Raw genomic sequence first — 23,310 nt, 5'->3', positions numbered from 1 at the left:
GGCATACTTTAGGTTGGTGATTATATTTTGATAAGATATAAATTGTTTTGGTGAATATCCTCGGATTAGTACAATTAAAGTTAATCCTTAAACTTCTTATAGCAGGCAAACGTTGCGTAGAAAATTAGTTATTATGCAAACTGTCAGCACAATAGTGAAAAAGGTAAGCTATTCGGCTAAAAATAAATTTCTACGATGTTACATCAGTACTGTATATAAATTTGCTTTCATTTAATTTGTCTTCAAGACTCAAAGAAAATGTTTATACAAACTAAAGCATTGATAAGAATTGATTTTATTAGCTTTATCAAAATATTTAGATCAAAATAAAAAAATATAGCATAAAGACTGATACAACAATAAAAACGACCACAGTGTGAATGTATGCCTTAAACAATAAAACATAAAAGAGTAGCACTTTTTATTTACTAATTTACTGAAAGTCAACTAAACTTTGTAATAAAAGCAGAATGCTTCTGGATTATAGACATTGGTTTTAATTTTCTTATAGTTTTCTCAACATTTTTTTTAAGCAGCTTTTAAATTATTTTTAATGTTCTGTTAAGAAACATGTTAGAAATAAATACAAGAACTTAGACAGAAATATTCTTATGTTAGCTAAAAGTATTTAATGAAAACTATTGTGACTATACAATGAAGGTTTTACTAAAAAGCATTTTTTTTATTTTTGTTTTCAGTGTGTTATAAAAAAGACTTACAGTAAAACATTTTCTAATTTTTTTTTTGATCGTACAACAATAATTTCTTTAATTAATTATATGAATGTACCTATAAAGTCCGACTTTTTTTACAAGTAGGTAAATTCAAAAACAAAATGTTTTATTAATTATAGAAAACAAAATTAGATCAATATTTACGAAAAAGTGTTTTTAAAATAAAGCTAAACTGTTAGGTAGACATTTTTTTATTTTGTTTAAGTTTTGCTTAAAACAATGCAGTCTCTGTAGTATTGTTTGTTTATTGTTTCAAAATGATGACGTTCGACAAACAATGTAACTGTTTTGTTTATAAAACAAACCGTATTATGGTATTACTAGTTTTTACATGTCAGATTTTAATGCGTTTTTTTAATTAGGGTAAGTATTTTTATTTAAATTAAAGTTGTATGTAAATTACTATTACTAAAGTACTTTATTAAACAAAAATCTAAAATTTATATCTTTGTTGAAGGATATGAATTATAATGTATATAATGTTTACATGCTTAATTCTATGTTCCTTCAAATCAGTATTAACTATGACCAACTACTATAGGGTTTATAAATTAGACTAAATATTTAAATAAAATAAGCACTTACTTAGCTTTTAAAATAAAGCATAAGTTTAGTGACTTTTTATAAGTTAACATCTGTTACAAATTTAAATATTTACTACATTTTATGCTATTTTAATCAAAGCAGTATAAGTTTATTTTTTATCTTTTACCTAAAGCTATCTAAAAAAGCAAATACTAATATACTGCCAACAGTTTTTATTTTGTAATATCCGTAATTGATTAAAGTAAAAGATATTAATCAATTTTACGCAAATTTCGCCGAATCGAAAAATTTAAATTTGTAGTTGTTTTAAGAGTTTTTGTAAACAAATCAAAAATCTTAAACATTCTAGATCTTAAGATATATGTCGATTTAAAAAAGTTATCGTTCAAATTAAGTTTTATCGCTTTTTTTAAACAAGTTCATGATACATTTTTATGTCGATTTTTTATACAATAAGTAAGTCATTATTAATAATTTATACTAGACGATGTTTTTCAACAAATTTCATAAAAAAGAAAGAATAATGAAGCTTATGATATTTATTTAGCACATTTTATGAACATAATATGTAAATGTATTACTTTTGTACATTTTTTTATAGCTTTTTGTGATTTTCTACAAGTATTTTTTTTTTGATTTCTATATTGGTAGATATTAGAAAATTTAATTCTTAATTTAACTTAAGGATGGTAGTAAATATACTAAAAAAATACTTTTCATAAAGTTTGAAACTTTAACTTTTAAATATTCTAACTTTTTTCAACTTTTTTAAAACCGCTTTTTTATAAAAATAGTATTAAAAAATACGCAATACTCTTCATTTGATTATCTACTTCTTTTTGAGCATAATTTATATAGCAAAATGTCAAGTGAGTTTCATTTTAGTAATATACAAACATTCGTAAATAAAAAACGAACTTGTGTGAAAATATTACTAAGGAAGTAATTTATAAAGAAGAAGAAGCTAAAAACTCTAATTAAAATGATTTGACTTTCAATTTACTGCTAATTGCTTTGTTAACATTTCTTAAGTTAATGTCGGCATGCTTTGTTTATGACTCAATTTATATAAGCTACTATTTTTTTTAGTTATGCAGAAAGCTAATAGGTCATTCAAGGTCGTTTAGACTAAATCAAAAAAGCAGTATTTGCTTTTACTTTTTAATAAACATTTTAGCTCTGTTGCTTGTTAGAAAATTTAGGTTAGATTTTTTCTTAACATAATAAACTAAAACTATAATTATGTACTTAGATATTAAAAAATCTTTTTAAAGTTTAAAGATTAGTTGAAATTTGTTTATTTGTAAACATTGTTAGTTTTTTAAATTTTAATAATCTATATAGAAGTTGATTAGGTGTTAAAACATTTAAGAAAAAAATATATATACAAGTTATCGAAAGATTCAATAAAATTAATTTTTAGTATGTCATTTAGACTTTTTGAAATTTAATAAAAACACTTATAAAACAGTTTTTTTTATTTAATCTAAAATACTAGTACATTTTTATGGGCTTTATGATTAAAATGTTAATGTATTTGATGTTTTTTTTTTCAAAAACTATTCACAGTGTATAAAAATAGTTACCCGTACAGATTAAGCAGTTTGAACTAGTTTAAATATTATATAAAACAAATTTGTGTCTATCATGGAGTTAAATATAGAAGTATAATGACTTGGCATACTTTAAACTTGGACGTCTCTTGACACTTATAATAAGATTTAATATTCAGTGTGACAAACGATTTTGAGATTAAGTAAGTTTAAATATTGAAGGTTAATTTACTAACGTTTTTAAACCGTTACCAATAAAGCAAAATAACGTATAATATTGGATTTAAAGATTAAATCTTGAGACTATTATACTTATCTTTTAAAAAACATTAAATTAGCTCAGAAAACAAATTTCATATTTTCTAATAACTTGTCTTATCAAAATATGTTTCATTTATGTACACTTAAGTGAACCACACTACAAAACTACAAAGATTTAGCATTTTTTACGCAACAAATAATAAATACAACCAAATTAAAGTAAAAAATTCCACTGAATAGATAGTATTATTTTTAGTATATTATTATAAAATACTTTATTTTTGTTAAGTTTTATTTTAAGGTCCTATTTTGGTATTAAATACTAAATTCTTTGGTTTTCAAGCATTGACTTAAATTCCTGATAAAAACTTTAGTTTGTTTTTTTTTTTCAAAATATCTTTTTATTTTAAACTAAAATACGGTAAAAACAAACAAAATTTAACAAACTTTTGTTTTTGTTCAGACAGAAAGTATTAGTGTAAAAGCAAAACTAAAATTGTTGTTATCCTATTCTGAACCTCTACTACCAAACGGTAGCAAAAGAAAAATAAATAAATAGAATACACCTTTTTTTTTACCAATAAAAACTTTCATTTATGTAGTTTAAAATTTTCTAGATTAAACACCTTACTTTCTATAGGGTTACTGAGTTAAGAAAATGATTTTTAAAGACTTCAGTTACCTAGTTTTTTTTTTTGCCTAGTTTGTGCACTTAAAGCAGACCGACCATTTTGAATTTTTTTAAACGTTTCAATAACAATAAATTAGTTTTTTGATGTTAAGCAGGTTTAACAAAGACTAACCAAATTTACAGTCTTATAGCTCCTTACTCATGGTTCTTATTTTAAAAGTAATTGATTACTTGATTAGTTGTTATATTAGTTATTTAGCTTTTGTATCAAAAAAAAAATGTTTTTGTTTTTGCCTATGTTTTAACTGGTTGCTCAACTAACTGTTTAGTTTCCATGACTTTTTAATAACTTTTTTCAGAAGTACATATCTTAAGCACTGACTAGCTGTTTTAGCGAAAACTAGTTTTTTAAATAATGTTTTGGACGTAAAAATAAAAGTAGTTAAAAAGATTTGTTTTGTTTAAAAAATAGCTTATTAATCCAAAAATTCGTTAATAAAGTACTATAAAACAAATTAAAGTAGTATTAAAGTTAGATCGAGGTAAGTTTGTTTCTAATATAAATCATTCTACAGCCTAAAAAGGTTAGTAAAGTTTGTATTGTTAAATATAAGAAAACATTGAAAAACTAGTTTAGTTTTGATGTGAATTGAATTATTTGTTACTAATTTAAAATTAAATTCTTTATATTACCTTACATGTTTTCAAGTTTGTTTTAGTGTTTATAAACTTATAAACTCTAGTTTTTGTAATTTCTTATAGTAAATTAAGTTGTAAGTTATCTTATATTCATTGAGTAGTTTAAAAGTACTCAGTTGTTAATAAGTATTTTCTAAATAGTCAACTTTATTGAACAATTCTTTAAAAATGAATTACAAACTTCAAAATATCTATTTGTATCTACAAACTGAACTAGAACATCTAGGAAAACAATACGATTTAGTTTCTATGGCTTAAAGCTAGTTAGTTAAGTACTAAAATAAGCACACAATGAATGGACAATTACAACGCAAATCTTAACAATAAACTTACGTACTTTTCGCAACAAACGTGAAAATATTAATAAAAATTGACTAATACTGTCTTTGTGTAGCAATAAATTCCTAATAAATAAAATGTGTTATTCCAAGCATACTTAAATTTCAGTTTAGTAATATACTGATCTAAATATTTTAATTCTAAATAAAAACTTATCAAGTATAAGATATTATAACTCAGTTTTTAATTAATAGTTTTAACTTTAAAGGTTGTTAGTATAAGCAAAATTACTTGAGATTTAAAAAAATTTTGCTTTAATATAACATTTAGTCAAAAGGATTGGATTTCTGTGTTTAGTACCAAAGCTGCTATAATTATTATTTTTTTAATTTGGGGGGTAGTAAAATACTTATTTTAAAAGAAATAAACTATAATACGACTAGTATAACAGTTTAAGTTTAAAAATTTAGAACTTTTAAAACTACTAGATTAACAAATTGTTATTTTTTGGCTGCTCTTCTTTTAAAACAAAGTAGAACACATTACTCGACTTCTATTCTATTGACAGACTAGTCTGCAACTACATTTCATACTCATAAGCCAAGCTAAACATTTCTTAACTTTTATTCTAAATAATAATAATTTTTACATTTTTTTAATGAAATAACTCACAGACATTTTTTTATTTTAAAACTATACAAGTAAAGCGACATAATCATTTAATAATTTTTGTTTCGTGTAAATTCTTAGCTGTTGAAAAAAGCAGAAACTTTTTTTAAAACAATCTTATATTTTCTTAGTAAGAAATCTTTAAAATTTTACTAGGTAAACAAGTGTTTTTACAAATTTAATATTAACAAAACAAATAAAGGTAAAACTGTAAAGTTCCAGACCATTAAATCTTTAATGTATAATGCAACTAGTTTAGTAGTTAATAAACAAAGTTATTACTGAAAGTAACTCAATATTGTTCTATAAAAACTTTTTAAACTTTAATTAGTTGATCCGGTGTATATTACATAACATACCTAACAATGTTGGTTATTTTGTTGAAAAAGACAGGCAAACTACAGTTTTCAATTTAAATTTGTTATTTACCTAGTTCTTATTGTTAATTATGTACTTAAAAGTTTGCATTAAAACAAAAATTACCATTTTCTTAGTTTCTAATACGTTACGTTACTAGTACAGCTTTAAAGCTTCCTTTCAAAATATAAGGTTTAGCAACACACACAAAAAGATTTCACTAATTAAAGTCGTTTGATTGAAATGTGTCAGTCAGTCGCATGCGAAAAAAAAAGACAGCTGTATTTCAGCACATGTAAATCCTAACTTTAGCTAGGCTAGACTTTCGGCGATGTTTTCTTAGATCGTATTCAGAATCGTGACACTCATATTTAAAAGCTATTATAATAAGTTTAAATTTCCCTAAAACGAAACAGCTAGAATTATTACAAATTTTTAAAATATAACTTATTAAAATAAGTACAAATGCTTAATTTCAAAGAACTTTTTGAAACAATGAACCAAAGTTTTGAACTGAAATATGTTAGTTTATCTTCTTCAATCCAAGTTTGAAACTCTAATTGTTACCCTTTAAACCAAAAGAATCGAGAAAATTGATTATTTATATGCAAATATTCATAGACTTTATTTAATGTCCTGGACAAGACGTTAAAAGGTATCTGTAGCGTGCGACCAGATAACCAAAAGGTTTTTTTGTGCATCAGTTTTTAGGACCAAACATTTTGTATATTTTTTTTGTTGTTGTTCAATAAGCTATAATAATGTACTTATATTGTATTGTGCTCTTGTTGTTTTAAGTTTGTACTCAAAATTTTGTTTCTTATTGTATGTTACCACTTTTCCTTTTTTAGACAAATTTATTTTTGAAAATCAGGCTTGTTGAGATCACAAATATGTCTGATTATTCTTTTCACAACTCACTGGAAAAGAGGTCGGTTATGGTCGGTTTTAGGGTTTTACTTATTAAATTCATCTTTTTCAAAGGTACTTTTTGACTTAATATTCAATTATTTATATTAGCAGGGCTACGCCCTGCTAATATTTACATTTATTATTAAAGTTGCTACAGTATTATACTATATTTACTTTGGGAACAGGTCAAAATTGCATTACGAAAAAAATTCTCGAAGAAAAATTTGCACGAGATGACAAGATTTCACAATCAAAATTTTTCACCAAGGGTCAATTAGTTTTGCTCACAGACAAAGTTGTACGAGGGGACTAATTTTCACATGGACAAATTTGCACGAAAGCCAAAATTTCACAAAGACAATTTTGCAACAAGGGTCAATTTTGCACGAAGACAAATTTGCATAAACGGTCAGTTTGCACAAAGATACTTTTGCACTTAGACAAATTTGCACGAGGAGATAAATTTGCACTAAGACAATTTTACACCTAAAGTCAATTTTTCACGAGAGTGAAAAAAAACAGAAAAAAAACTAATAGACAACTTAATAAAAATAAAAAACTGTTATTGACGTGGGTAAGGGTTAGAGGTAACAGTGATAGTTAAATGAAGGTTAGTTTATAAATATCATTAAATTAAATATGAAAATGAATAAACAAAAATTAACTAATTAAAAAGAAAAAAAGCTACCGAATGATAGTATTAGTAAAGAAAAGTTATTAGAAAATATTAATAAGAAAAAAATAAAGTAAAATAAATTACCGAGCGAGGGTAAGAACTAGGGGTAAAATAAAAACAATTACACAAAGGAATAGTCGTTGATAATCTTAAATATATTTTTATTAAAGCTGTAACGCTTTTTTTAACGTATTATAAAGTTAACCTTGTCATTAAGTTCAAAATTTAATTAACAGAAACTTTTTCTAAATATATATGTTATTATAATTTACTAAATCGTTTGGATATTCACATAAGAATATTTTGAACTGTTTTTTGTAGGATTCTAAAAGTAAGCAGTTATAACTGTATTATGTTGGATTTTCTTGAAACTTACGTAGCTAGGATAATTCTAACAAGTTTAAATTTCAAAAAGTAAACCTTTACAAATGTAATGTTGAGATACAAAAATCTTTATATTACGGTTTATTAAACTTCATTGTAAGCCTGGTGTAAATGTTGTACTGTTGTTGACAGATTTTTTACTGTTTAATAGTCGGTTAGTTTTCACTTACATCGTAAAAACTTATACATATTGCTTTACAATTTCAATGAGCCTATTAAGATAATGGAATTTAAACAAACATTAGGAGAATTTAAAAATCTATAAAGAAGATTTTACTAGAAAATATCGTTTGCGGACCTGACTCATCTCTATGTTAGATATTAATAAACTTGCTAAAATTTTAATCAATATATTACTTTAGCTACAAGTATTGTGTAGTAACCATTTATTTATTTATTATCTTAGAATTTAAAGAAGTAATTATATTTTATTTGTATAACAACTGAGTTTAATTATGACTTAGAAACTAGTAACTTTAAATTATAAAAAAAAAAACGAAGTTATTCCAAAAACTTTTTTATTTTAGAGCTTTTTAAAATTTTCAAAAAGTTTTTTATTTTACTTACAAATTCTCATAAGAAAGTAAAATATGCTTAAAATTCTTTCCCGTCTGAATACTGTAACTTCTATTTAAAAAAGATTAATTTAAAACAACAATTGATTTCAATTTTACTTAGTTTCATTTTTTGATAAAAAAAGTTTAGTTATGAATATGCATAAAAAATTTATCATAGAATACATAGATAATAGACAAATGGCGTGAATATAAAATTTTTCGTTTAAATAAAAAACTCGTTTTTGCTTTATGTTGTAAAATAATTTCAAAACTGAGTTTAAATAATTTTTATAATTTCTAATATTAAAAAATAAATAAATCGATTCATTTTAATTGAAATGCTTAATTTTAGTTTTAATGTTGATTTTTGTTTATCGTTAATGATACGTTGAACTATGGTGTATGACAAATAATAGAAGGTTTTATTAAAATTTGAGTAACAAATATTTTGACTCACTTTATTTTTTCGTTTTTGAATATTCGTCATACAATTTTTAATTATAAAAAAAAAACGAAGTTATTCCAAAAACTTTTTTATTTTAAAGCTTTTTAAATTTTTTTAAAAGATTTTTATTTTACTTACAAATTCACATAAGAAAGTAAAATATACTTAAAATTCTCTCCCGTCTGAATACTGTAACTTCTATTTAAAAATGATTAATTTAAAACAACAATTGATTTCAATTTTACTTAGTTATAGAAACGAATGTTGTTTTTTTGTCGTATTTTATAAAAAGATAAAAACGATTTAAAAGTGTTTTACTTGCATCATGTTAAATAACTTGAAGTAAGAATATTTTTAAACTAAAAAATGTCAACTTTTAGTTATAAGCAAATACAAATAGCTCTATTTAATTACTTTATATAACAGTCAAATTTACAATTAGGATGATAGTTGTAATTGTACTTATCTAAGTTTCTTTCATACTTTTGTTATCGTATTTAGAGTTTTATTAATTTAACTTGTTGACAATGTTTTTTTTATAAAAGATTTAAAAAAAAGTTTACTGTTTTTAGAAAAAATATTTTAAGATTATCAACGATTATAAAAGTACATTGCTAAAAAACTATAAATTGTTTTAATGAGCAAGCCTCTTTCTTTTTAATGAATACAAAAGTTAAAATAAAGGTACTGTGTTAGATATAAACTAAAATAAACAATTGATTCTCTAATACTTTACCTTACTTAAAGTGTTAGAAATGAAATTTTATTATTTAAACAAAAAACTTGTATTTATTTGTTTATTTGCTTTTATTAATTAACTTTTTTATTTATTTTACTATCACTGTTACATCTAATCCTTATTCCTTACCCTCGGTCGGTAATTTATCTTTTTTTTTTCTCATTGATTATAATAAATTTTATTATTATTTCTTTTACTTCTACCCTTAACCCTTATTCCTCAGTCGGTAGCTTTTTTTTCCTATTAATTAATTCTTATTTATTAATTTACTTTTTTTTTTTATATAAAATCACTTATAATTCTTTTTTTTTATTTTACTATTACTGTTACCTTTAACTATTACCCTCGGTCAGTTACTTTTATTTTGTTAAGTTAGTTACTTATTATTTTGATTTTATTTATAACATTTTTATGTTTTTTTTACTGTCGAGCGAAATTGCCCATTTGTGCAAAAATTTCTTCTTGAAATTCTGTCCATCGTGCAAATTTTTCTTCGTGCAAATTTGATCCTTGGTGCTAAATTGTTTTTGTGCGAAATTAACCTCTAGAGCAATTTAGTCATTTGGTGCAAATTTGTCTTCGTGCAAATTGACCCTAGATGCAAAATGGTCTTTGTGCAATTGTGTCCTTTTGTGCAAATTTGTCTTCGTGAAATTTAGTCCCCTCTTGCAATTTTGTCTGTGAGCAAAAGTATCTTCGTTCAAAATTGACCCTTGGTGAAAATATTTGATTGTTAAATTTTGTCATCTCGTGCAATTTTGTCGTAATGCAATTTTGACTTGTTCCCAAAGTAAATATAGTTTAGTAGTGTAGCAACTTTGATGATAAATGTAAATATTAGCAGGGCGTAGCCCTGCTAATATAAATAATTGAATATTAAGTTAAAAAGTACCTTTTAAAAAGATGAATTTAATAAGTAAAATACGCGCCCCTAAAACCGACCATAACCAAAGGTTTGTTTTTATTAGCATTAAAATACTAAAAGACAGTGTTTGCAAAGTTAGTTTTAAGATGCTCAATTACAGCTATTTTTCTTCATCAACCATTGACCTTAGTTGTAATTTTTCTTCTTTATTTTTCTCAAAGTTTTAAATACCTTTTTTTAATAACTAATTTTTAAAAGCATCAAAACACTTGTGTATAAAATTTTTATAATTTATTTATTTCTGAAAATATACCACATCAAATATGTTTAATTTACACAAAACAGAATATACGGTGTTTAATTATTAGTTATAAGAGTTATAAGAAAAAATTGCCACCATGCATAAGTTCCAAGTTTATTTTTATTATCAAAAAACATATTTTTAAATAAAAAAACAATTACTTTGAAAACCTAGACAAAAAACATTGAAAATTCCTTGATTTTTAAACATCATTTAAAGATATAGAAAAACCTTGAAATTTTAGCAACTTTAAATTTAAATCCCTGAAATTTATATTAGATACTATGTGTTTATTATATACAAAATTATTTTTCGGTTATGATTAACTTTAGGTGGGCACCAATATCAAAGTGTAATTCAATATACAGAAATTTTTCAGCTTAATTTTAAATAATTTTCAGTTTTATTTTGAAAATAAGTACATAACAGGGCGAAGCATTACTACTGAATGTAATTTTAGGTGACTCTTCAACTGTATACAACAGTGTCATTTCAACAATGTGACTTTTAAACTATTTTTATTCTTTTAGTATTATGGTTTATGTAGGTTACATATCGCTGTGAATTAACTATAAAAATTAAGTTGGTTATAAAAATTAACACTTAGTTGAAATGACACTATTGTTAGAGTTAAATAAGGCCTAAAAACCGACTTAATTTTTATATTTAATTCACAGCAATATGTAACCTACATAAATCATAATACTAAAAGAATAAAAAATAGTTTAAAAGTCGCATTGTTGAAATGACACCGTTATATACAGTTGAAGAGTCACCTAAATTTACATTCAGTAGTATAAGTACATAAGCAGGGCGAGCCCTGCTTATGTACTTATTTTTATAAAATTAACTGAAAATTATTTAAAATAAAACTGAAAAATTTCTGTATATTGAATTATACTTTGATATTGGTGCCCACCTAAAGTTAATCATAACCTATTTTTCTATTATTTAGCTTTTGTTAATTATAAAACACATTTAAAGTAGCATTACAGTAAATTTACAATATTTTAATAGTGTTTAAAACAGTTTTTTTACCTGAAAATTACTTTATATTAACAGTTGACAAGAAAAGTTGTACTTTTAAAAACCTGAAAAAAAAAAAAAAACCTGGAAAGATTTCTAAAAAACCAGTTGCTACCTTGACATTAGTATAAATAAAATGATTTGTAAATGTAACTGCTAGTGAAGTATGTTAGATTAATTGTTTTGTTCCTAAGAGCTTAACTGTTAAGTTGACTCACAATAAAAAGACTTCAGTTAATTAATTTGATTTCTTTACATTAATAGTTAAAAAAAATCTAGTTATAAAGAAACTACTGTATAGAAGTTAAAATGTCATGTGGACAGGCTTAAACTCTAGCTAAACATGTCTTCTCAAGTTAAATCAACAATTAGTTCAGGTTTGTTTAGTATTTTTTATCTATGAGATATGTATAAATCAGCTATAATGTTACAATTGCAATAGTTTTAAGAAATTTAGCTGTACATAAAAACTCATAATTTTGTATTGTTTTTTATTAAGCTCGTCAAAGTTTAGAAAATTACTAGCTAAATCCATGTTACTCAACCTTCTACCTTGATTATACTTCTACTATAATCAAGATAGATGGTCAAGATACATGGTTTAAGCTTAGGGGTTGGCTGTGTAATTTTTGGCCAGCTGATGTTTGAAGTGAAATTGGGCCTGTAAAGTGAAATCAGGCCTGCAAAAGGTAAAACTGTCACCTGATAGAATATAAAACAGTCCTGCTACAACATATTTTGAAGTTTACACTAGATTTTCTAAAACTTGAAGTGAAAATAATAAAAAAAGGTCATAGGTACAATTTATAGGAGATTTTAAACTTACACTAGTTATAGTAAAAAAAAACATATAGAATTAGTATTTTGTCAAAATGAAATGGATAACTGAGTAATTTTCATGTATTAAATGATGAAATGCTTTGGCCCTTCAAGGACTAAATTTTTTCACATCTTGCCCACCAAATGTTGCCCACCCTACTTAAGCTTGTTTCTTTTTGTCATAAAATACTATTTTTGTTCAATCTAAGCATACAAAATTTTTGTGATTTTAGATTACTTACTGTGTTTTGAAACCTTTCTACTATAAATGCTAAATAAACTTCCATAATTAAACAACAAACTATTCTTTTTTTAAATGTTTTATTGATAAATTTTGTACTAAAAATGGCTTTAAGTTTTCACCATTCCTCTTTATTTAAAATTTGAAATTCTTAAGGTGCAGTATAAACTTATTCAAATATTTAAGTTACAACTTTTTTGAATTATTTTAGATAACTTTTAAAGAGTATGTTTATAATTTTTAGCTGTTCAAAAATCATTAGTTGCTCACAATACAAAAATAGTTTGTTGGAGTATACAACAAGTACACAATACATGAAAACTGATACACAATTAACATAGACAAGCAGGTGTCAGTTTTCCATAATTTACAAGCTGTTGTTGTATTATAATTTTTATTTAGGCATATGGAAAAATTTTATACCTCTTCAAACTTTTTTTTCTTTTTACTACTAGTAGCAATAAAAGGTTTATTAAAACTGCTTTTTATACTGTATTTATTTAAATCTTTAGACCATGAAAGTATAACTTGTCAAATATAACTTTTGCCTGGACCAAGTAGTACTAAACATGAGTTGTGAAATAAAATTAAATAATTAAATTCTGTATTTTTCAAAGCCAGATATTATAAGAAAATTGTATTATCTAAAGGTATATATTATGTAAATTTAAAGTGATTTTTAACAATGTATAGTAAATAAACTAAGGAGTTATTACAGTCTTCCCACACACTCAGGATAACTCGGGATATTATGAATTTATTTCTTAAACTCAGGCTAACTCAGGATGGTTTTGTTTTTTTATAAAATACTGAGGATAGTTTAAAGGTTTTTTTAATACCTGGACAAATTTAGTTGATCTTATTGAAATAACTGTTATTTTATATAATCAGTTTATTAAAGAACTTGATTTTTATTGATTTTGAAATGCTTATTTAATCATTTTTAGCACTGTGTCTAGCTCTTCACTACATTTTTAATTAACATTTTATCTTTTGATATGAATCTAAAATTTATAGTTATAATGATTTAAATTTTAAAAGATTTTTTTTAAACAGGGTGATTAAAGATAGCTTAAAGTCACTCAGGACAGTTTTTTGACTTAAAAAGTAGCAACCGTGTTATTATATATTTTAAACTGATTTATTTATACCTGTCTACATTTAATATGTTTTTTTAATGCTATTGTTAAATTAATTTTAACTAATTTGTTAATAGATGACAATAATGCACCAGTTGAAGATATAAAAGCAGTAAGTTGTTTTTGTTATACTGTATATTTGTTTATATAATAATCTTTTGTAAGAAGTTTGTATACTAATTTTATAGAAAGAAGCGCCTTTAAATCTAAATGGAGTACAAAAGAGAAAACCAGCAAAGAACAGAGGTTTAAAATTTTCTTACATCAAATATATTGTATATAAACAGATGCTAAAAAACTGATAAAGACTTTCACAATTATTTTTTGTTTAACAATTATTAAAGGTCCAGCTTTCAAACCTATTGAAAGAAGAAATTGGCTTATACACTTACATTATGTTCGAAGAGAATATGCAAGGTGCAAGGTTAGATCTAATTCCTGTTGTTTTCAGTATATGTATATAAAGCTACTTAGCAACAAATGATATAAAAACTTAAGCTTTGTAGCAAATTTTTATATTTGGAATTTAATAAGTTTTTTAATACATGTACTTAACATAAGCTTTCTGCTTTTCATCTGACAGTGATCTTTAAGCTATAAATATCTAAATCTTCTATTTGTTTTTATGGTAATATTTAGTTTTTAAATTGTTCTAAAATGTTTTGATAAGTTCGATTAAAATGCTACAATGATATAGCATCAGTTTGTCAATGAGTTTTAAGCATAAACTACTTAGTGCCTAAGAAAGACTTTAAGTTTTAAGTTGTGCTTGTAAAAACTCCTTTCAAGGCAGCCAAAAATAAAAATATTTTATGGAATCAATTTACACATTTGTGTTAGTTACTTAAAACTACTAATAATCACTTTTTCACTTTAAGTACTGATGTGTATGATTTTTGACTACTAAAATCTGATAGATTTGCAACAATATTTATTAAAATAAACGGCGAAACTTTAACATTCTATAAACCTTTGCAGGAATTAATCAAACAAGAACTTGAACAGTCTAAAGGAAAGTCTGAGTATGCCTTACTTATAAAGGTATTTATAAGTTTTTAAAAGAACTAAAAAAAAGTTAAATTAAATTAAAGAAATTAAAACAAAAATTATGTATATTCATAACTTAATCCTACCTTAGAGTTTATTTTACTTTTTAAGACACTGGTACTATTTCTGAACTATAAAAAAAACACAGGCAACTATTCTGAGAACAGAAGGTGATGTTGAACAATCATTGAAAATTTTTCAACAATGTCACAAATTGAATCCAAAAAATGTCAACACAATGAAACAAATTGGAAAAAGCTTGTCAGACATAGTTAATTTCTTAATTGTCAAATTATTTTTTAAATATTTAATGTTTTAGCTGTGATATTATATGTTTGTTAAAATGTATTGTAAAATTATACAGAATTTTAGTTGGGAAGCACAAGAGTGCATTAGATTGCTACAAGGCAGCAATTGAAATGAGTGGGGGTAAGGATTGGGAAATCTGTAATTCACAAGCTGTTTGCTGTAAATACCTAAAACAATATGATCAGGTCTGTTGCTAAACTTTTGATCAATTGATTACAAATTTTTAAAATAAAAATTATCTTTATAAATTGGTTTAAACTTTGTTAAATATGCCACGCTTATAAGTTTATTGACCATGATAAAGAAATTGAAACTCAAAAATACTTTTTAGTATTTTAAGTTTCATAAACTTTAATTTTAGTATGATTAAAAAAATATGTTTTTATACGAGTCTAAGCATTTGCTTAATAAATCTTATTTTATTTTTTTTTCTATGATTTAAATTACCTTGCTTTTTGTAGGCAGTACAGTTTTTCAATGAGGCATTACAAATATCAAAGCATGTAATAACTTATCAATTACTTTATGAGCTACATATGGAGTTTCATAACATTGATCTTGCTAAAAAGGTACTTCAAAAAGGTATTTTTTACTCATACTAATAATGTTTTACATTTATTTAAGTATAGTTAAAACAATTGAACTAGTTTCCATTGTTTAAAATTATAAATTCAATCAAAGAGTTACTGCGCTGTAACAAAATTTAATAGACTAAACATTTTTAACAAACAGTTAAAAGTCATGAAAGTTTTAATACAAAAATTTACAGCAAAAAATATTAGTTGTAATTTTTTTTAATGAATTTACACATAAATACAACTTGTATGTTAGTGCATTTAAGTATTTAAAGTATATACTGTACAAATTTACCCTTAGTCTTTATTAGTTGACTGCTTAAAGTTTTATATTATACAATTAAACTTTTTTTTTTGTTCTTACTTTTAAGACCAGGTATGTTTTAGTTGTGATAATTTTAAATTACATTTTAAATTTAACGATAAAATCATAATTACACTGAACTTTATTAAATTTTATTTATTGGATGTACCCAATAGTTTAGTTAAATAGTGTTATATTTAACAATTGCAAACCAATGAAAAGTTTTACTTAGTTAGTTGTAAACGTATAACTCAAACATATGTGCTCAAAGGAGATATAATATAGTAAGAATAATTTTTTGCACAGCTTTATTTTGATGACAATAATTTATCTATATTCAGGGTTGCTACAAAACCTGGAGTCCTCGAAAAACCTAAAATTTGACAATTTAGACTAAAAAAAATTGGAATTTTGTACAAAAATCACTAAAAAACCTGGGATTTTTAACAATTTTTACATAAAAGTAGTAAAATTTCAATTTGACACAAAATATTTATCATATAGATAAAAAAAAATTTGTGACCATCAATTTTTTTTAAATTAAAAAGCATATTTAAAGTAGTTTTACAGTATCTTTTCAATGTTATTATACTATTTGAACAGATTTTTACCTTAAGCTTAATTTTTAACTAAAAATAAACACAAAAACGTGTTCTTTCAAAAACCTGGAAGAAATTTTGAAAACCTCGAGAAAATTTGCCAAAAACTAGTGGCAACTCTGTATATGGTCATTAAATCATTAATAAAGCTATAAAACAAAAAGTAAAGAGATAAAAATGAATTGTATCAAATTTAACAATAAAGATTAAATTTTTTTATACTATCATATGTACGTATATTAATGTACAAATACAAAAACATTTTAATTTTTTTTTTCACCATAACGTATTTTTTCTTTAAATATTTATTGTGTTTTTCAGGTTTTTGTATGTTAAAGCCCGTACCGTACATATGTAAGTTACTTGGTGACTTTTTTTCAATTTTTTTTATAACTTATTGGCCTATCGTAATGGTGACACATTATTGAAACGTAAAATAAAAAATTTCCATACTATTGGTGTAAATAATAAAAATCTTTAACCTTTTAAAATTTTGTACAAATATTTGATTCAGGTGTGGAGTATTTTAGTGAAAATGTAAAACTAGTCACTTCATTGGGACTCTTATACTTAGAAGAGAAAAATTACCACAAAGCATTCGAGCTTCTTGGGAAATCTCTAGCCTATGACCCTGAAAATTACAAAGTTATTGTAGTTTATTTGTAAAATAATAATTAAGTAAACTTGTTGTTTTTTTTTTTATTTGTCTTATACCACAATTTTTTTAAATTTCTTTATTATTGTAACAATGGAAGCAAAGTTTACCATTTTTAAATCGAATATTAAAGATTTATTAAATTCTTTAAACTTCTAATAGTCTTGTGTATAAAAAGTAGTGAACAGTTTAATTTTTTTGCAATTTACTTATAATTTTTACCTAGTATTTACCAGGCAATATTAGCGGCTGGATCATTGATGCAAATGCACGGTGATTATGACGTAGCAATGAGCAAATATAGAATTGCTGCGAAAAATGAAAATTCTTCCTTATGGAATAATATTGCAATGTGTTTTTTTGGAAAAGAAAAATTTGTTGCTGTACGTTAATGTTATATATGTATTTCAATTAATGTTAAGGTATGCTAGAAACTTTTTAAAAATTCCATACATTTATGTAGTTAATTGAACATTGAGAGTAATGTTGTTAATTCTAATAAGTGTAACACCAATAAAGTTTATGTTGTGTTTACTTAAAAAGATTTTTAAAATAAGCTCTACTGTTTTTTATTTAAGTCAAGTTATTTTTTAAAATTTTTGATATTAATATCTTAAAAAAATCTTTTTTTTGACTATATTTTGTAAACATATATTTCTATCAAGTACTTTTATAATAAAAGATTTAAAATGCTACAATTCAATTATCAGTATTACGTTAGTGTAGAAAGCATTAACAAAAGTTAATCAAAAATGTCTAATAAGTTATATTTCGATTGGAATTTATAAGATTTAAAATTTTTAATTTACACAATTTGTTGAAAGATATTATGTACAGACCTACTTTGAAATAAGTTTCTTTTAGAACCTTTTTACATTAAAAGTAGAAAACTTTTGTTATTTTAAGACAGGCAGTAAGTTGTCTGAAAAGAGCAAACTATTTGTCGCCATTTGATTGGAAGATATTACACAATTTAGCTTTGGTGCATTTGAGCACGAAACAGTTTGCTTCAGCCTTTAATTTCGCCTCAACTGCAGTAAAAATGAACAAGAATCATCCACAAACTTACTTACTTCTTGCTGGTTTATTTTGTATTATTTTAGAAATAATCATTTAAAATAAGTAGCAGTAACCTGTAAGTGAAGCAATTAGTTTCCTTATTTAATTTAAAAATAATTTTGTAAAAAAATGTTGGCAATAACAGTCACTATTTATAAAAAGTTTATAAAATTATCACTAGTTTGAATCGGCTTGTAGAACTAACTTTTACTATTACCTATTACTAACTAAACTGAGTTAAAACAAAGACAAAAGGTAAAAAACTGTGTAATTAATTATCTCTTTAACGTAGAAGCCTTAGTTTTCAAAACTTAAATAACAATAAAATTACATAAAGTAGAAGTATTTTGCTACCATCTTTTTTTAGTTAAAATTTCTTGACACAAACTACAATATTTTATTTAGGCAAAATACAAAAAAAAATGTGTAGTCAATTTTATGTATTATACGTATATTTTTTTACTTATAGTCAATGATGTCAAGTTATAATTTTATGTAACTGTTTGTATTAGTAAAAAAAAATAGTACTTCTTTTTAATCAACAAGTATCATACTAAACACTTTTTTTCAGTTGAATATTGTGTTTTTTAGTTTCGCACTCAACCATTTGAAACCATTTGAAAAACCATTTGTAACCAATTGTAAACCAATTTTAAACCATTTGAAAAGAAAGTTACATATACTTTAGTTTATTATAGTAAAACTTCTAATTTCTTCTTGGCTTGGTGGCATGTGTAGTGCCTCGGAGTTTAATTTTATTTAAATTTTACTCAAAAGCTTATCATTAATACATAGCTGCTCAAAAATTTCTAATATTTTTGATGAGTTAATTGGTTCTTTATATTTTGTAAGCATAAGGTTTTACGAATGTTTTTAGGCACTTTAAAAAAACTTTCTATTTAAAAAAAGTTATATAGTATAATTATGATTGTGTTATTTTTTATTTATAAGATTAAACTAGTTTTTCTTTCAGATCCACAAAAAGCAACTGTTTTTATTTTGTAAACACCAAGTTTAAACTTTAAAGTTATATACTAAATTGCTGTATTAATGGCTTATGGTCAATTGTATTTTTTGCAGTGTCTCTTGTGCATTTAGGACAAAATACAAATGCTGAGCAAGCGTTCAACGAAGCTTTATCACTTGCACCGTACATATTAGTTTTATTATTCTTACTTTGTATGTAAATATATGTATATATTAACTTAAAATATTTATTGATATATATATACTAACTTTACTTTTGTTGTCTTTCTTTTCTTTTTATGTTTTTATGTTAATTTCGCTTTTTTATAATACTTTTTAGATGTATTCCAAAAAAAAATAGTTGTATAATTTTTTAACTGTCTACTGCTTTCTTAGTATTCTATATTGAATATCTGATTTAACTTTATTCGCACATAAACTAATCATATGTGTTATGATATACTACTCTTTTCTAATAATAACAAGTGAAATTTAATCCTTAAAAGTTTTCAAGTGTTCATCTAATTAGAAAATCAAATTATTTTGATATGTTTTATCTAAAGTTCATTTTCAACCTACTTAAATATTTTATTTTCAAAATATATTTTAGTTTAGTAAATAAAAAACAGTAATGATGCTTACATAATTGTTAACTTCGCTTCTTTTCTTCATCAAATCCAAAGCAAATCGGATGAAGCAATAAAGCTAGTTTCTTCTTTCAAAAGTATAAAAAAGAAAAATTCTATTGAACTCAGTAAGGAGGTAAACTACTTCATATTCCAATAAATTTAAAAATTCTATGTAAGTAAAGCTTGGTAACGTTTAAGCTGTATACTAGGATAAAAGAAGTTTTAAACAATTTTATAGAAGACAGTTTAAATATTTTTCAACTAAACAGTATTCAGGGTTGCCAAAAATCATGGAAAAACCTGGAATATGACAATTTAGGCTGTAAAAAACTAGAAATTGAGAAATTTTGAAGAAAACCTAGAAAAACCTGGAATTTAAAAAATTGTTTACATGTTAAGTAGAAAAATTTCGATTTGACACAAAAAATTTATTATATAGATAAAATAAATTTGCCATCATCAAAAATTTGTTTATTAAAAAACACATTTAAACTAGCTTTACAGTATCTTTTCAATGTTTTATACTATCATCACAGTTTTTTACTTTAAACTTAACTTTAAACTAAAAATAGGCCCAAAAATGTGTATTTTTTAAAACCTGGAGAAATTTGCTAATAACATTTGGCAACCCTGAGTATTGTATAAAACTTTATGTTTTTTTTTTTATTGTTAGTGAAATACATATGAAATTTTAAGTATTTGCGTAACAAATTTAGTTATAAAACTTTTACGACTTGTTGAGAAACAAAGTCTTTGTTTTACTAAAGTAAATTTAAGTTTTGTTTAAGTAATCCTAATGTTTTTGTTTTTTTTTATAAATTTATTAGAAGTTTTACTATTTTACTTTAAAAATTATGTTTTTTGAACTAAGTTAAACGTTTAATTTTAAAAGTTAATTTTGTATGTTACAATTAGAGTTTTTTTAATTCTTTTTGTTAGGTCGTTGATGCTTGCAAAAAATTGATGTCATCATTAAATATGCAAATTGATGAACCAAAAAAGAAGAATAGAAAAAGTAAAGAAAGTAGTTTTTTGTTACAATTACAAAATTCGATGTACTCGCATATTGAGTAGTTTATACTAGTGGTAATGCAAGACTGCACTGAGTATCCCAAGTTTTATTTTTTTATTCTTTTTTAAGACCAGTTTTAATGTATACTTTATTAAGTTGACTTAAATATAAGTGTTTAAAATTAAAAAAGAAACGGTAGTTACTTCTTTGCCTTGCCACTTGTTTACTTTTTTTTAAATATATAACATATAGAAGACACTAAAGTATTTTTTTATTTTTGAATCTTTTATAACAGTAATAATTTTTTTTTTTACAAAAAAGTTGTATGAAAGGAATAAGATTTCTTATCAATATCCTCTTAAAATAAAAGTAAAAAAGAACACAATGTCCTTTTAAGTTCTATATTGGTTAAGTTAGTATACGATATAAAGTTTTAATTCGTTCTACTAATGTTCTTACTTTACTTAGTTTTATTTTTATACTGCAGTTATATTTGTATAATATTAGTTATAAAACAATAATTTGCATCATTAGAGTTGCATTTTTAAGAAAAGTTATTTGTAAAAAGAAATTTAAATCATAACTCTTTTAAATTAAAAAAGTGAGGCCATGTACAACTTTTTAACCGAAGCTAAGCTAAAACTAGTTTTATAAGCACTAGAACTACGAGTATTTTTCGAACTAATAAAATGGATATCTGTATAGATAGAAATTATCAAACAAAAAAACTATTGCTTGTCGGTTTCTGAAAACTAATTGTATGTATCTAAGAAAGCTTACGTTTTCACTTTAGTTTTGCTTTAAGGTAATTAAAAACTAACAGATAAAAAGTTTTAAATGTTGTACTTCAGATATATCTTCATATTTTAATTACTGTACACTAGATTTAAAATTTGAAATAAAAAGTTAAAAATATATTAACAATTATTTTTTATACATTTAGAAATCGCTAAAAATGAGAATAATTCAAATGGCAATGAGATTTCTGAAAGGGATAATTTTGAAACAGCAGAAACTGCATAAGTCTCTTTAATTACATGACAAAATTTTTGAAACTTTTACTGTTGATATTAAATTATTAAACATTTTTAAACTTCTTGCACTAATTTCTTATATAAAGCTATGAAATGGTTCTTTTATTCTAGGTAAGTTACAGTTCTGCATACCTTTTACAATTCTTATTTATGCTGTGAAATTTTATGTCTTTTTGTTTATTTAAATAATGTCAAGTTTTTTTTAATCTTATCCTTATTATACATTCATTAACAACATAACTTAAGCATTCTACATTTAACTTTTTATCTAATTTTTATTTTATTTTTTATTGTTTCGTTAACGTTTAAAAGTTAGTTTAGTACTTTATGAGGTAAGTAACAGAATGAGTAGTTTTATTTGCTTTTAGCAAAAAAATTATATTACAGATTTATTACATAAAACTATTATGTATCTGATTTTTTTAAGATATTTTAACTTTGACTACTTGTTTATTTTTTCGTTTGCATAATAAACTGAATAATATTTTATTTTGGTTATCTTATTAAATTTTTTTTAAACAAAGGTAAGCTCTTCAGTAACATCACTTGAAATCATGACATAACGAGCTCATCTTGGTTTTTAACTTTAGTCCTAGTTATATCTAATTCGTTTATAGCTTTGTTAAAAACCTTAAGTTGAACAAATATTTCAAAATTATTAGCTTTTTAGGTTTCTTATCAAGCTGGTACGCATAACACAATTTTTAGATGTTTTTTTTTGTGAGTTTTTAAATAAATAATAAAATTAATAATGAAAAATTTACGTTGTCCATACGTTTGTATCGAATTTTTTTAATTACAATATATCAAAGCTGATTTTTATATTTTATAAAGTCTGACATGTAGTTTATCCTTAGGCTTTCATATAGAAGCCAGTGTTAAATTTTGTAAAAAAAAGAACTTTCACCCCCTATGCCCTTATTACACAATTAACCACCACGCCAATAAAAAACAAAACTTACTGTCGCAATTAGCAGGAGTACTTTAAAAACATGCAACCACAAAGTTTAGCACGATCACACACGCTAGTAAGTATACATGAGCAAGTACTTATCCAATACTATGTAACAACAAATATTTTAAGCTCAATTAAATAGTTTTAGAATAAATCAAACTTCACTGACAATTTTTTTTTATTGCAATTAAAAGATCGAGTTAAATTTACAACACTATTTTTATTTTAAATGACCTTACATGCATCTCTGATACGTAAAGCTTCAAAACCTTAAGTTACTTTTGTCAAAACCACTGTAAGAAAATATTTATTTTTATAGAAGCACAGAAAAAA

At 23.9% G+C, this 23,310-nt stretch overlaps 1 protein-coding gene across 3 annotated transcripts; it reads left to right on the top strand.

Annotated features, from left to right (window-relative positions):
* The first annotated feature begins 11,708 nt into the window (after positions 1-11,708).
* Positions 11,709-22,459, top strand: LOC145835468 (BBSome complex member BBS4-like). Of its 3 annotated transcripts, none has more exons than XM_082943075.1 (15): positions 11,709-12,011; positions 13,911-13,945; positions 14,022-14,079; positions 14,178-14,257; positions 14,812-14,874; positions 15,029-15,141; positions 15,245-15,374; positions 15,651-15,771; positions 17,182-17,312; positions 17,559-17,705; positions 18,233-18,404; positions 19,462-19,531; positions 19,977-20,109; positions 20,916-20,991; positions 21,932-22,459. In XM_082943075.1, exons 1-15 carry the CDS (start codon positions 11,978-11,980, stop codon positions 22,009-22,011), a joined length of 1,443 nt encoding a protein of 480 aa, XP_082799201.1. In that variant the 5' UTR covers positions 11,709-11,977; the 3' UTR covers positions 22,012-22,459. The 3 variants fall into 3 exon arrangements, with proteins under 3 accessions (XP_082799201.1, XP_082799200.1, XP_082799202.1); XM_082943074.1 differs by having other exon boundaries at positions 20,916-21,000; XM_082943076.1 differs by having other exon boundaries at positions 20,916-21,091.
* Positions 22,460-23,310: the final 851 nt, after the last annotated feature.

The sequence above is a fragment of the Thalia democratica genome, chromosome 5 (assembly GCF_965202585.1).
Source record: "Thalia democratica chromosome 5, ktThaDemo2.hap1.1, whole genome shotgun sequence".
NCBI lineage: Eukaryota > Metazoa > Chordata > Thaliacea > Salpida > Salpidae > Thalia > Thalia democratica.
The sequence above is the reverse complement of the archived record's forward strand: the minus strand, read 5'-3'. Positions and strand labels throughout refer to the sequence as shown.

What these genes read in the sequence shown, in the direction of transcription:
- LOC145835468 (XM_082943074.1), top strand. Translation starts at nt 11,978, where the DNA reads ATGTCTTCTCAAGTTAAATCAACAATTAGTTCAG. An exon ending in TAAATCAACAATTAGTTCAG is followed by an intron (nt 12,012 to 13,910) that starts GTTTGTTTAGTA and finishes ATTTGTTAATAG; the next exon opens with ATGACAATAATGCACCAGTT. An exon ending in AACTTACTTACTTCTTGCTG is followed by an intron (nt 18,405 to 19,461) that starts GTTTATTTTGTA and finishes TATTTTTTGCAG; the next exon opens with TGTCTCTTGTGCATTTAGGA.